This window comes from Cuculus canorus, chromosome 5 (genome assembly GCF_017976375.1).
Source record: "Cuculus canorus isolate bCucCan1 chromosome 5, bCucCan1.pri, whole genome shotgun sequence".
Lineage (NCBI taxonomy): Eukaryota > Metazoa > Chordata > Aves > Cuculiformes > Cuculidae > Cuculus > Cuculus canorus.
Genome location: NC_071405.1, coordinates 30,032,330 through 30,047,029, shown reverse-complemented (window position 1 = coordinate 30,047,029; position 14,700 = coordinate 30,032,330). Strand labels below are relative to the sequence as shown.

Sequence of the window (14,700 nt, the reverse complement as noted above, 5' to 3'; positions counted from 1 at the left end):
CTTCAAGAAGGAAATCTTAAAGATGCTGGAGCAGGCAATCCCCATGTGCCAAAAGACAAGCTGGCAGGGAAGACCAGCCTGGCTGAACAGACAGCTTTGGCTGGAACTCAGGAAGAAAAGGAGAGTTTATGAGCTTTGGAAGAAGGGGCTGGCAGCTGAGGAGAATTGGAAATAATATTTATAAGTCATGTGAGGTAGTTGAGCTTTCAAGTCATGCTAATGTAGGTTCACTTCCTTTCTTGTTGGAAAGAATATATGGAGTTCAAATGACTTTTTAATATATTTTATTATTTAAACCAGCAACTTGTAGAAGCCTCAGAGAGACTAAAGATGCAATCCAAAGAATTGAGGGATGCCCACCAACAAAGAAAGTTAGCTATGCAGGAGTTTTCCGAACTCAGTGAAAGGATGGGAGACTTGCGATCTCAAAAGCAGAAGCTGTCCCGGCAACTTCGTGACAAAGAAGAAGAGATGGAAGTGAGCATGCAGAAAATTGATGCCATGCGACAGGACATCCGTAAATTGGAGAAGATCAGAAAAGAGGTAGCTTGATAAACTAGCTAACAATATGTTTCGTTTGCTGCTTATCCAGTATCTCATGTGTGATTGTATTGAAAAATTGTGACTGTTGACGATAATTCACTTTGCCCATCTGAAAGAAATTGCTCCAGTAACTCTTCCATAAAACTTTGCTACAATTCACAAAATAGACCTTGGATTTGTTTCTAAATGTTTTACTGATGTATCAGGAAATGAACTGAATCTTCATTTTTTAGTTTGTACTCAGACTGATTTTAATCTGGAGGAAACTGTTCCAGCTATATGCCCAGCCTCTTAGTTCTTATGTTTTCATTCTTCTAGACTCTGACTCATAGCTTGAGAACTTAGAAAACTTAATGTCTTCATGTGCTTTAGGATGGAGTATTGTGACCTTGAGGTTTTTTATTGAACTGAATTTTTCGCTTCAGCTGGAGGGAGGAATTGTGACACAGACTAAATACATGGTTTGACTTCCTCTGTAGTTAGTCATTGTAGAAAATGTCTGTAATAACTTTAAGCAAGTTAATTTCCGATGAGCATTCTGTGCAGTCTATAGTTTTACATAAGATAAAGTAAAAAATCAGAAGAGGGCATAAAAAACAGCTGTTGTGGTTAACCCAGAGTGTTTTAATTACTGGAAAATCATCAAATCTTATGTATACTCTGGGTGAAACGTAGAAGAGTTGAAGAGCTTTATAAACATTACTAGAAAACTGCTAGCAAATTGAAGGGCGGTCTATGAAAATGCATTAAGGAATGAAGTTCTTGGACTGTTATCCATGAATAAGAAGCGGTAGTTAACTGGGAAAGGCAGAGGGCTGTGGCATCTCATCTGTAGACCAGAATATAGCAGACATTCAAATGTAGTTGCTTATTCAGCTAAATATTTCCATGCAAAGCTTTATAATCTCCTGTCTTTGTTCTTACAAATCCCTCTGTTCTTCCTTTCCTAACAGCTGTATCAGTCTTCTATTCAGAACATAGTCTGTAAGTTCGTTATCTTGGCTCACAATTCTAAATGTAGTCCTTTTAAAAATAACTTTGCTAGAGAAAAACAATCTTACTCTTCCTGTCAGATTTCAAAACTCTGCTGCTGTTGCTTGAATTGTAACAGTTGCCTTAGTTGCCACCAGACCTAAATTCTCTTTCTGATAAGCTTTCTGAAGTTGATGAATGGATGATGAAGCTTACTTTGTTCCATAATTGCAAGGTAGAACTGCTCAGTGTTCCTGTTTGAAGTACTTTGCAGTAATTTAGTTCAAAGTTTGGGATTTTTAAGCTGCCTCAGTTGATACTGGGGTATGGAGCTGAACTGTAAGTGTGAGAGACCTCCTTCTTTCACAACTGCAGTGACTTCCTAGTGCCATTTTCTTCTCTTAGCATCAATGAAAGCTCTGCAGTTATCCCTGTGCATACTTAGTGTGGTTCGTGTCAGTACAAAGTCAGATAGTAATAGTTTAACTGCACAAGACGGATACCTGGGTCACTGACAGCAAAGCAATTATCATGACATTCTGAGATGACTGTTACAGTGGTGTAACGTGAAACAGAAATAAAGAAAACTTGCTGCATATCCTTACGCAGGAAAGGAAATGAATGATACGGATAACAATATGTTCTGTTGGAATTACTTAAAACTACTCTTGTTACAGCTGGAAGCCCAACTTGAAGAAGCTGTAGCAGAAGCATCAAAAGAACGCAAGCTTCGTGAGCACAGTGAGGTCTTCTCCAAACAACTGGAAAATGAGCTGGAAGCTTTAAAGGTTACTTTTCTTTTTCACAAACATTTACTCCTGGCACAGGCCCTGCAGTGGTTTTGCTTGCTCAACTGTTGGTAGCTGTAGGAGACTTAAAAACTACAGCATTACTAGAAACCTGACCTAACCTGTTCGGACTTATCTGCTGTGCTTGAAAGACTTTAGTATCTCATTGGATCCTAATAACTTGAAAATGTCCGGTTTACATAAATTCTAAGCAGATGCTAAACCAATATGATTCAAATCTATTATTTCTGCAACCCATATCGACCCCTTATGAGTTTCATGCAAGCAGAGCAGTCACTTACAGGGTCTAATGCTTGGAGACAGGCACCTTTTAAGTTACTGAGTGCCCAAATAAAAAATTTCCCAAGTGCTACCAATTGGACAATTCTAATTTTAAATAATATTTCCAGCATATAAAGATTATAGTTTCTTCCTAATGGTTTCCCCTCTTCTTCCACAAGCTGAAGCAGGGTGGCCGGACAGCAGGTGCTGCACTAGAACATCAGCAGGAGCTTTCTAAAATTAAGTCTGAGCTGGAAAAGAAAATCTTATTTTATGAAGAGGAGCTGGTCCGACGAGAAGCGTCACATGTTTTGGAAGTAAAAAATGTGAAAAAGGAAGTACATGATTCAGAGAGCCATCAGCTTGCACTGCAGAAAGAGATCATGATTTTAAAGGATAAATTAGAGAAAACAAAGCGCGAGAGGTAAGCTTCTGGGCATGATTCATTAGCTATGGATTTCTTTTGTGTGTATTGCATTGCATAGGTATTTAACTCTTTTTGAAAAAGCTGTCTACAGCTTCAGCAATGTTCATTATAAGTGTTTCTATTTCTTATCCTTCTCCTTAGGCACAGTGAAATGGAGGAAGCAGTAGGAACAATGAAAGAAAAATACGAGCGAGAAAGATCTATGCTCTTGGAAGACAACAAAAAGCTAACAACAGAAAATGAGAGGGTAATTATTTTAGGAAACATTTTTAAGCAAAATATAATTCTTACTTTGTTACTTTCTGATGTTGAAGTAGTCTACTCACTGATCAGAAGAGGATTTGTGAATGTTCAGGCTGTATATGAACAGAACAAATGTCAATTTGGCCATATAAGTGTCAAAGATCTGGCTAAATAGTAACTTTAGCCCCTCAGTATTGCTCTTTGAGGGATTGATTGCTACAACTCAGAGGACACCACCTTCTGATCTCTTCATGAAGGACACACAGAGAAGAAAGCATTTACAAGGACTGCTTGCCTTCCTGATAGCTTACGGTTAAACGTCATTCCTCTCAATGACCTCTACTTGCTTTTTCTTTCCTTTGTTTTGGATTGTTTAGTGTGGACTGGCAGTGTGTTCTTCTGTGCTGAGGAGCTTGTCTCCAGTTCCACAAAAAAAAATCATCCCTTCCAGTTATTTGGTGTATGTTAGAGCTTCCAGATAGCCATGGTGGTCTTGTTTGTTCAGATTTTATAAGTGTTTAGACATACACATATGTAAAAAATCTGAAACTGATTTAAGTCAGAAGTTAAATTAATCTTTTGTTTCAGCTATGCTCCTTTGTGGACAAATTAACAGCACAGAACAGACAGCTAGAAGATGAGCTTCAAGACCTGGCAGCAAAGAAGGAGTCTGTTGCTCACTGGGAAGCTCAGATCGCAGAAATTATTCAATGGTATGTGCTGTTTTGAGATAAAGATAGCCACTTTCAATTTTTGAAATACTGATTGGCACTTTTTTTTTAATCTATAGCTAGGCTGTTCCATTGTGTCTAGAATCCACAAAAACACAGTACTTCAGAATGCTGATTGTTTCTCTTCTGCTTTCTAGTATTGCTGAGTAGTAATGACAAGTGATGTCACGTGCTATTAAGCACGAAGGAGAGGGTTTTGGTATCAGCTTGTTTCAATGTCTAAAGTGATCATTAAATCACCCAACTTGGAATATTTTGATAAATTAATTCAGGAAGAAGATCATAATTTAACAGGTTCATGTTAAGATATAGAACTTCACTAGCAGTACTAGACAAACGCTTGCACTTAATCCGTAGGTCAGTTTTTTCCTCTTGTTGTTTGCTTTTTTAGCTAGCTGTGTGCAAGTATTTTCAGCATGCAAGATAAGGAGGTCTTGAAGGTAGCCTTTATAAAAATTGAGCAAGCAATATGCAGATCATGTTCCAAACAATAAGAGTGAATCTCTGCAGAACTCTTTCTGATTGTGGAGGGAGACTTCAGTTTCCCTAGCAACTGCCACAATTGAGAGAATTGGATAAAAGAAAATTCTAAAACAGGCAATCTAAGATGTATTCCGTTTTCTGTTGCTGGAAGAGTTTTCCCTGCTCTGTCCATTTCCATTATGTCCCTAAATCCATTGCAGACACTGATTATTTGGTGGTACAATATTTGGTACTATGAGTCACCAAACTGTTAAGTAACAGTTTTTTTCTAATTACCCAACAGGGTAAGTGATGAAAAGGATGCTCGTGGCTATCTCCAAGCGTTAGCTTCCAAGATGACAGAAGAACTGGAATCATTGAGAAGTTCCAGTCTGGGGTCAAGAACACTGGTAAGAAAATAGCAAGCATTCGAACTCTCCTGGAGATGTCTAAGAAGCTGCATTTTTAGTTTCAGCTATCAGTTCATAATCAGAATTCTTTTCTAATAAATCCTCTGCTTACTAGTTTTTATCTGTTGCTTGTGAAATAATACATCTAGGTAATCGGATGAGAATTTGATAATTACAGGGAGCAGTTGTTTCATACTATATATCTGCTATCACAAACTGCTTTAAACATTACGAAGGAGAGAAGAAACAATAAAGTAAACAATTGAAGAAGAGCACAGAAACGTACCTCACCGCATTAGATGCAAGTGAATATTTTTAATTGCTGTTACAGTGAGATAACAGGCATTAACTGGTTGATATTATTACAAACTAGCGACACTGAGAGCCTGTGACTTTATTTACTTGCAGAATAACGAGACCTTATGTTATAGTTTTCCCGTATGGTAGCAACATGAATTCTCCAAATACATCTGCAAAATAGAAGAGCTCTTACAAAGAAGCACGGTTTCAAAGACGGAAACACTGTTTTGCCTTGGCAGGTGATAAATACCTGCATAAGGAAAGGGAGAGCCATTTGCAGCTAGGTGTGGAAGCCCATAACCCTAGCAATGCCAGTGAGCACAGTCTGCCATGCACAAAGTCTGGTTTATAGAGATAAGGCATTACCCACCCCTTCCAAACCTATGAATATGAGAGAATAAGAAAAGTTATGAGTTTGTATGAGCTAACATCAAGAGATGATTTTAATATTGAGAGATTTAATAGGAAGATGGAATCAGAGTCAGTTTGCAGGGTTTTATTTAGCTACTGCCTGAATAAAAAACACTCTTTGTTCTTTATATTACAACTGGTTTTGTAACTTCAGCAGAACTTGATCTAAGGCAGTTATTTCTCAACATAAAAAATGTCTCTCATTTATATGACTGTTATTTGCAAGTTCATTTGGGACTAGAGAGGTGTCCATTAGGGAATATAAAAAATGTAGTCCACACTGAAAAATGCTTGGAGAAGCACGGAATATTAGATTTTGGGGGTAATAGGGCAGAATTGCATGTTGTATGCAGAAGTATAGTGTATGCTACTCAGCAAACATAAGAATTGTTTGGACAGACATTCTAGGTATCTTTGGTGTCTCAACACCTAAATTATTTCTTTGTTTTCATAATTTTGCCACTAATTGTTTTTGTAAAAAATAGTTTTTGTAAAACAATTAGTATGTTTTACATTAAATATTGAGATCTGTCTCATGCTTGAAAGTCTAGTATGTCACTGTTCAAGTTTATTACTCTTTTCTAGACTGAACAAAGAAAACTAGCTATTTTCAGTGGGTTCTCTCGGTTTGACTTTCATGCTCAGCGATGCAGCATTTTAGTTTCAAACACACTGTGTTAGGGGTTTAACGAATATAAAAATTGCTCATTACTTAATTTTTGTGTAACAGAATCTGTCAGCTGATTTCCATGCAACAGGTATGCTGTCCATAACTAATTAGAGGAGCATTCTCTAAACCAATGTGAAAGCTAATTTGTGTCTTTGAACAAGAACGGAAATGTCTTTAGATAGTTGATATTAATATTCAGTGATTTACTGCAACAGGATCCACTTTGGAAAGTGCGACGCAGTCAGAAGTTGGATATGTCAGCTAGGCTGGAATTACAGTCCGCCCTGGATGCAGAAATTCGTGCCAAACAACTGGTTCAAGAAGAGCTACGAAAAGTTAAAGATGCAAACATATCTTTTGAAAGGTAATAAGGGCTTCAGCTCTGGTTGGGTTTTGGTACTGCTCCAAACTGCTGATTAGAGTAGTAACAACTTTCTTAAAATGGCCCCTTGTGCCTGGGATATTGGACTTTGCCAGAAAGATCCCATTCTACAAACTACACATTTCTTATATAGCCAAGTGAGAACTGTTAAAATTCTTCAAGCAAACATTTTACTGCTGCGCATAGCTTAGTAATAAGATACAAAGCTTGGGCGCCTGAGGGGAAAAAAAGCATATGAGCAAATTCAAAGCAAATCCAATACATTTTCGTAGACTAACTGGAGAGTAGACATATTTTTGGGAATTAAATGCCAAACTGCTATTAGAATAATTTTATTTGGCAGATATCTGCAATGATAGCAGTAGTCTCCATTGCAATTTTCACTATCTAGTCAAGTAGTGAGGTGCCTATTCAAATAATAAAATTAATAAGACTTAATAAAAGAAATCAAACTTCAAAAAAAGCCCACAACTTCTAAAAAAAATACCTAAATAATAAATAAATAAAGCACTTCCGAAACTCTAAAATGTAGGACCAGAAATTAACAACCCTCTGCACTAGTATTACTGCCTTTGGGATATTTCATATTGAATTTTGATCATGTTGTGTTGCTTTAGTAAATTAAAGGAATCTGAAGCAAAGAATAGGGAACTGTTGGAAGAGATGGAAGGTTTGAAGAAAAAGATGGAAGAAAAATACAGAACAGATTCAGGTAATTAAAAGTTACTGTGCTTTAACAGTTTTCTAACACCACCTGCAATGTTGTCTTTTAGCTAAGCCTGTTCTGCTTTGGCTTTTAGGTCTCAAACTTCCAGACTTCCAAGATTCCATTTTTGAATATTTCAACACCTCTCCTCTTGCACGTGATCTGACTTTCAGAGTGAGTAGTTACATAAAATAGCTATAAAAATGTGATAACTGAATTCTTTTTTTATTATGTAAAAGTGACACTTGAGCACTATGTGGCACATTTGGGTCTGGCATATTGGCCAAATCAGTGTTACACGCGATTGTATGACTAGCAGATTTTGGTTAGCTTGGCATTTTGTAGAGAAGCTGATGCCTTTGGGAAATAATCCCAGAAGTTCACATTAATTATTTCCCATTCTAGCTTCTTTGTTTAGATTAATCTCAAATATTTGGCTAAATAATTTATATTCACCATTTTTGGAAAGGCTGACACACCCTGTTACAAATAAAGGATTTAATGTTTTGCAGTTAGAAGATGCTGGTTAATAGAAGGAAAAATATTCACACAGTTCAAGCAGTGTTTAAACAGATATGTAATACTGTTGGCTCCAGATTTTAATGGAGTGGTTAGAGTAGAAGGAACTGGGAAGAGAATCAGAGGACCCACAGGTGTTGGTATAATAAATGTAACATGACACACCCTCTTATCCTTAGAAAACTAATCATAAGAATCAGAGCTCCAAGCAGGCGTTCCAGTTTAAAAGGTTTCTGCATTTCCCAAGGATGCAGCTGTTAAATGCAAAATTGAATCACATTTCCTTGCTTCATGAACTCTAATCCGCAAAGATTTTGTGGGATGTTTTTTGTAAAACACAGACAGTTTAGGATAAAACAAGAGCTGCAACTGGAAAGAACAGTCTGTTTTCTTTATGGAGCTGAGTTAAAGGGGCTCAGGTTAAAAAACCTCAGCAGTCTTCTTAGATTTTATATCTGAAATACATACTCTCGTTTTTTTTTTTCAAATTGTCACTGTCGCTAAAAAGAAAGGCTATAGACATGCTGTGATATTTATATGTACTTTGTGTATGTGCTGTTCCTAGTGACAGAATGTCTATGCTGGCTTTCTTGTTGAAGCAGCAAGATGTGCTGTACAGATGAAGTGGAGGGAAGAGAAAGAAACATGATATATGCTACTGTCTGAATAATAATTTTGTCTACTGACCTTGATTTTTTAAAACATTACTTTAAAAAGTAGCAGATATATTTAGAAGAGTAACATGCAGGATATCAACCCCATAACTAATCAACATTCAATTTGACAGATTCTGCAATAAATATATAGTTGACATGGAAATGCAGGTAGCATTTTCTGATGAATTACATTAAAATTGCTGAGACTGCACTTAATGACTTCCATTAGTAATTTTTTTCACTTCTATTTATAAAGGTAGTCCGTATCATCAGCTCTGGGTTAATTTAGTTTGAATAAATATAATTTGGCCCTATAAAACATTTTATTTAGCTAGCCTACTGATATTCCACCTGAAGTTTTCCTGTGGGTGATAAGTGATCGTTTTTATCCCTCATATCTGTTACAACAAAGGATTCTGTTTCTTCTTCGTCTACATCTTCTCTGCTAGCCTTTTGGGAAGAAGTAAGTTCTTGCTAGTAGTTTTGTCTCCTTATTTTCTTGTGACCTCTCATAGTAAAAACAGCCTTCTAAAATTAGATTCCTTAACTTCTCTTTAACTTAATTCGCTAAATAGCGCTAATTTAGTTTTCTTTTAGTACCTCTTTACAGGCTTACTATTTTATATTTTGACTATCTGTACGGCTAAGGCTGAATCACACTTTTAAAATATTTTATATTACACAATGGTACAATTTGATCTTAAATGGCCCAGCCCTACCAATCAATTCATAACAAAAAAATAACAAATATCTGGACATATTTCGTGAGCTAACTGAACTTAAGCCATCTTCCTGTCTAAACTGGCTGGGAAGTGAGTGATTCATTGCTTGTTGACTTCAGTGTTAATTACGTCATTGATATGAAGTCTAATCTGATGTTTGTTAGTCATGATTTTCATAATGTCCTCAGAGTACAGAATCCTACTTCCACACCCAGCTTCTTTAGTTCTGGAATTGTAGCATACTTCCCCCTTGTGCTGGCAATTAGTAGTTGCTAATGTAAGTGTGAAATTAATAGAAGGTATGTAATGGATGCTAGTCTTAAATTTTAGTGAAATGTAAGACAGTGTAATTAAGTAGACGTGATTCTTTTAATGACCAAGATGGTAAGAGAATAGTCAACCCTGTTTAATAACTTTTTAAAAGCTTGTGTACCACTTTTAAGATTTTTTTCTTGTGGCTGCTGTGTCCTAGAAAAATCCTAGTGTTCTAAGCTACCATGAGAAGTAAGCTATTTTGTGGATGATTGCCAAGCTTCTCAAACATCATTCCATACCTGCCTTCAAGAGATTAGACACAGCTTTGCTGGGAGAAGGCAGTTGTTGCAGCACTTATGCTGCCTACTATGAAGTGTTGCATTTCAGTACTTCCAGCTTTACAGCTTTTGCATCAGGTGGCAGGGTTTGTTTTGAGGGAAGATTTTTTTTAGAGTGGAAAGTCATTAGATGTATGGGTACCATGTATAGAAATCAGCATTCCATTTTGTTGACATAAGAAAGAACACTTCATCAGATACCTGCTAATGTAACATATTTGCTGTCACTTTCACAGACCAGTTCTATTAGTGAGCAGGAAACACAGGGTCCCAAGTCAGAAGTTTCACCATCTACTTCAGTCGTAACTGCAGAACAACAACAAGAAGTAAGAAAGCTGTTATTTTATCCTGCACAGTAATTCACTAGGAAGTCTCTCTGTCTCGTTCATGATAAATACATATTGCAGCATTCATTGCGAAGAAGCAGGATTGAATGTTCCTTATTTGCAGTGTGTCAGTGTTACTTGCACCTGCTTGGAGGACAGTTACAAATGAAATCTTTTCACTAGCTCTGTGTATGTTGATGTACCTCATTTTCGTATGTTTTCTGTATTGCTGCTTGTTTGTTAGTGTGCAGGCTTTCCTGTGAGTGCTTTAAAACACATCTATTTCTATTAAATCAGAATGGCAATGTTTATGACAATTACATTTTTGGTAATTCTCAAAAAAAGAAACAAAAAAAGAGAAAATAATAAGCTTTGCCACCCCGATTTTGAAACAAATTTTTGAAGCGTCATTTTGCTCAATTACAGTTTTTTGTGATTCAGGAACCAATTCGGCTTCAGAGGATGCCTGCTGCTCCTTCCCCCACCATTCAGTCCATTTCTCTAGCTGTACCAAAGGTAGGGGGACTGTGCTAACCTTATTCTAAAAAACAAAGGAAAAAAATAGCATTTATTAATTAGCCCTCCGTGTTTGTTCTTGTGTTCTTTGGATTTGTCATGTGTTTGTTTGTTAGGTCTGTGTTTTTAATCAAATCAACTACGAGTTGAGGGGGTTTGATTTGTCAGAAGGGATGACAAAAAATAGTTGGTTACAGGTTTGGGTTTGAGTGTCTTAAGCAGTTGGAAATAAAGCTGTTACTGTTGTTTTGCAGCACCTTTTACAAGCTGCAAGAAGCCCTGGTTTCATAACGTACACACTGTGATATAGTGGAGGGTGGTGAAAGGAGATGCTTGCATTATATAACTACAGAAAGTGAAAAGTTTTTATCCTGAATTTATCTTTCAGCCTAAAGCTCACCAGCTCAATATCAAGTCATTCACAAGCCCTACTCAGTGTAGTCATTGCACCTCTCTTATGGTGGGATTAGTTCGACAAGGCTATGCCTGTGACGGTGAGTCGGATAAACTTCTTATATTTCAACAAATCCCAGAAAAAAAAATCCCAAAAGACTAATGTATTTTAATGAAACCATTTCTTCCGGGCAGGGGGGAATAAAATTCACCTGTCGCTGAATGGTTCTCCTTTCTTTTGCATCGTTATAAGACTTCTAAGTAAAAAAATTTAGAAGCCTTCATTCACTTTCATATTACTAATTATTTCTGCTACCATTAGTGTTGTTATAGTGTGAGTTGTAGAGGGATGCAGGGAAGACAGGACTGTTTGCTGTTTCTGTAGTGGAGAAGACTATGGGAATGCTCTGGTAACGTGAATCTAGATCTGTCTGGTTTGTGCTTTCCTGACCATATGTTGGGAGGACCATTTACCAGAGGTTTTTGTCCTATAACCTGTCTTTGCAGTCCATTAGTTTTCTTTTAAATGCTTCCTCTGATGGATGTGTCGCTATTGAATTCCATGTTTGAGTATATGGACATATTTTTGTTTGAAAATATAGTGTGTCTCTGTATCTTGGTTAGATACATAAAGTCATTAAATAGTCCACAAATCTGTTGAAGACACTACAGTATAAATAACTTTATTGTATTTCTGTGCCCAGCTTAGTTCTTCCTAGTGACACCCTCTCCACCAACACTTTCAGTATCATATTAATCTGCCCGTCAGGGCTTTCTTCCTAGGAGATCTTCTGGTGGCAGTGCTTCCCCAGGAGCACCTATCAGTCTGCCAGCACTTGCCCTGGGGCTGCCTTTTGTCTCCTGTTGCTCACAGTTGTGAACTCTTGTTTTGCAGCTCTTCCTGCAAGTTTGAAACAATCTTTTTACCATAGTTTATCTATCAACTTCACTCCTTTTTTTTTTTTTTTTATCTATTTTGATTAAGGTCTGCATCATTCATTTTCCAGTTTGTCTCTTTTACTCCAGATCTTGATAGCCAGAGCAAAAAGTAGAATCACACTGGCATAAGAATAGAGATGACTCCAGTAGAACAAAACTTTGCCGTGTTCCACTCCGAATTACTTGCTTTTCCCAATTCCTCCTCTTTTTAATGCTGGAGACTGCAGTAAATATAGCAGCACTTCAGAGGCCTGAGGGACTGGCTGTGTCTTGTGGATTTTCCCTATTCTGCAACTGATATGCCTTGATATGCACAGTCCCAAATAATTATGGTGCCTCCTGAAAGAGCTGAATTTATTCATTGGTCTTAGGGAGCAGAGTACTTTGCATACATGACTTTTTGGTAACACTTGTCATCCTGGGTGCAGACAGTAGCTCCAAGAGCAAGCCAGGCAGTTTGCTCTGCACTGCCGTCTCTCCTGGCTGTTCCCTTGGGTATCATGAGGGAGGAGGTTTGTAGCCCAGTCTACGCTTGTGTCCTACCATTGCCCCATAATTTTTATTCCGCCTTTAGTAATGCTTTTTCTCTTCTGTGACTGGATTAGTTACTACTTAGCACCACTGAGGCTAATCAATTTCCTTCTGGAAAGTGCTTTCATAAGTTACCTGGAAAAGTAGACTCAGTTCCTGCCCTATGGAAGTGATAGGCTTAAAAGAGAAAATGAAAGCACTTTGGAGAGTCTCATGCGATATCTAGATGTGTTCACTCCTTTAGTATAGTGGGCTATTGCAATATATGACTGCCACTTTCAGTGTGAATAATTAATTTGCTAAGTGTAAGGGTAGACGATGTTAATCTCCTGTTATGACTGACCAATACATGCATTTCACTGTGAATTTTCTCTTTTGTACTTAGTGTGTTCATTTGCATGCCATGTTTCCTGCAAGGATAGTGCACCTCAGGTCTGCCCCATACCCCCTGAGCAAGCCAAAAGGCCTCTTGGAGTAGATGTGCAAAGAGGAATAGGAACTGCCTATAAAGGTTATGTCAAGGTAATAGTCTTTTGTTCTTGGACAAGAGAAGAATGCTAAACTTCACTTACAGCTTCACTTACAGCAGCTTGGAACCTCTAAGTATCTTTAAACAGATATCTTAATTTGTACTTAAGCCTCAAGGCTTTGTGTGCCCTCTAATATAACTTATTTAACCGTTGTTGCTTTAGATGTGGGAGAAACAATTGTTTTTACTACAGCAGCTAAAGGTTAGCAGATTAGTAGCTACAATGTTCGTAAGCAGCAGGGGAGAGGGAGGAGAAAGCATACTTTAGGAAGAATTTCTGTCACTGTGGATGCATGCGTAATATAAAAGCTAAACTGTCCTACTGTGTTGGCATTTGTAGAATGTGCAAGCCCCATTGTTTGTCGTAACACTACCTAATATATTTATTAAACTGTTAACAGGGAATGGTTGAACTTAAGAGAGAAAAAATGATTGCTTGATTACTTGACATTTTTCACTCTGTTTTGAAGGGCAAGTAGAACATGTTTTAGTTCCAGTGATCTAAGTACAAGCTTTTCTAACTGTCCCTGTTTTCTGTGTCTGCTACCTGTGCTTACATTTAATAAGCAATCAGTTATTTATACACAGGTCCCAAAGCCCACAGGAGTTAAGAAAGGATGGCAGAGGGCTTATGCAGTTGTTTGTGACTGTAAACTGTTCTTATATGATGTGCCTGAAGGAAAATCCACCCAGCCTGGAGTTGTTGCAAGTCAAGTCTTGGATCTCAGGTTTGTATTATTAAGACAGAGTAGAAATTCTCTGTATTTTTTTCCTAACACACGTATTTATTTATAGTACTCTAGAAACTTGAAGATCATGAGAGCTCTGATCTGAGAAGGCATGTATGTTCTGTATTAGGCTGCTATAAGTTAAGGATGAACGAGTCTGCTCAACAAGTCACTTAAGTGACTTTATAGTCACTTATGCTACAGTCACTAATATTTACAGTACTGGCATACTTCTTCCTAGAATTCCATATGTGTACTTCAGTAGATTGTTTTTTCCTCTGCACTCTGACCTCAACATTGAGTCATAGGTCTTCCCATAGCCAGTAATTTCCAGAACATTAGAAATACTTAACTAGTCTTCAGAAAAGTACTGACTAATTTGTAGTGTGAGTGGCTCTGACCCTGCCTTCTCACAGGAGTTGATTTTTCATGGTGAACCATTTGAACCACCAAATGGCGTCTACAAAAGATCCAAGACTTACATTGATCAGAGTAACTGATACATTTTTTTATTTCAGTTTATGGAAATACCAAGAAAGTGTAATACTTATTCATGTTACAGCACCTTTGTCTGAATACAAAGTTTGCGTTCTGAAGCACCTCGATACCTGGATTTATATTTTTTTCTGGACAGTAATACTGTGGGGTTACACCAGAACTGCTGTTCTGTTCTCCCTGAGAGCTCTCAGTGTTGGCTGTCTCTGACACACTGGCAGCAGGAGCAGAAGCATAGAAGTATTGCAAATAATAGCATTCACATCAATACTTTGCTTTGAAGCAAGTCAGCCAGATACTATGCCAACTGTCCCATGCTTTATCTGCTTATTGTAGCTGCCTCTTTGAGTCTGTCTTCTGAGGATTCTTAGATATTTTAGTAGAAGTTAACCAACACAGCTATGAATTCTAGCATGGGCAAGTTTC

General features: G+C 37.4%; 1 protein-coding gene across 13 annotated transcripts in view; it reads left to right on the top strand.

Annotated features, from left to right (window-relative positions):
• CDC42BPB (CDC42 binding protein kinase beta) overlaps positions 1-14,700 on the top strand; it is a 103,598-nt gene that overhangs the window by 72,292 nt on the left and 16,606 nt on the right. For 5 of the 13 annotated variants that reach the window (XR_008449971.1, XR_008449970.1, XM_054067171.1 and 2 more), the window contains exons 13-27: positions 301-543; positions 2,193-2,303; positions 2,765-3,009; positions 3,154-3,259; positions 3,844-3,968; positions 4,753-4,858; positions 6,455-6,603; positions 7,239-7,333; positions 7,422-7,501; positions 8,915-8,965; positions 10,054-10,143; positions 10,570-10,659; positions 11,048-11,153; positions 12,908-13,044; positions 13,640-13,779. Coding sequence is in view for 11 of the 13 variants with exons in the window: in XM_054067171.1 (XP_053923146.1) it covers positions 301-543; positions 2,193-2,303; positions 2,765-3,009; positions 3,154-3,259; positions 3,844-3,968; positions 4,753-4,858; positions 6,455-6,603; positions 7,239-7,333; positions 7,422-7,501; positions 8,915-8,965; positions 10,054-10,143; positions 10,570-10,659; positions 11,048-11,153; positions 12,908-13,044; positions 13,640-13,779 (1,874 nt within the window). In the remaining 2 variants the exon portion in view is untranslated. The remainder of the gene's footprint in view (positions 1-300; positions 544-2,192; positions 2,304-2,764; positions 3,010-3,153; positions 3,260-3,843; positions 3,969-4,752; positions 4,859-6,454; positions 6,604-7,238; positions 7,334-7,421; positions 7,502-8,914; positions 8,966-10,053; positions 10,144-10,569; positions 10,660-11,047; positions 11,154-12,907; positions 13,045-13,639; positions 13,780-14,700) is intronic. The other 8 variants (XM_054067182.1, XM_054067175.1, XM_054067177.1 and 5 more) reach the window with 5 other exon arrangements.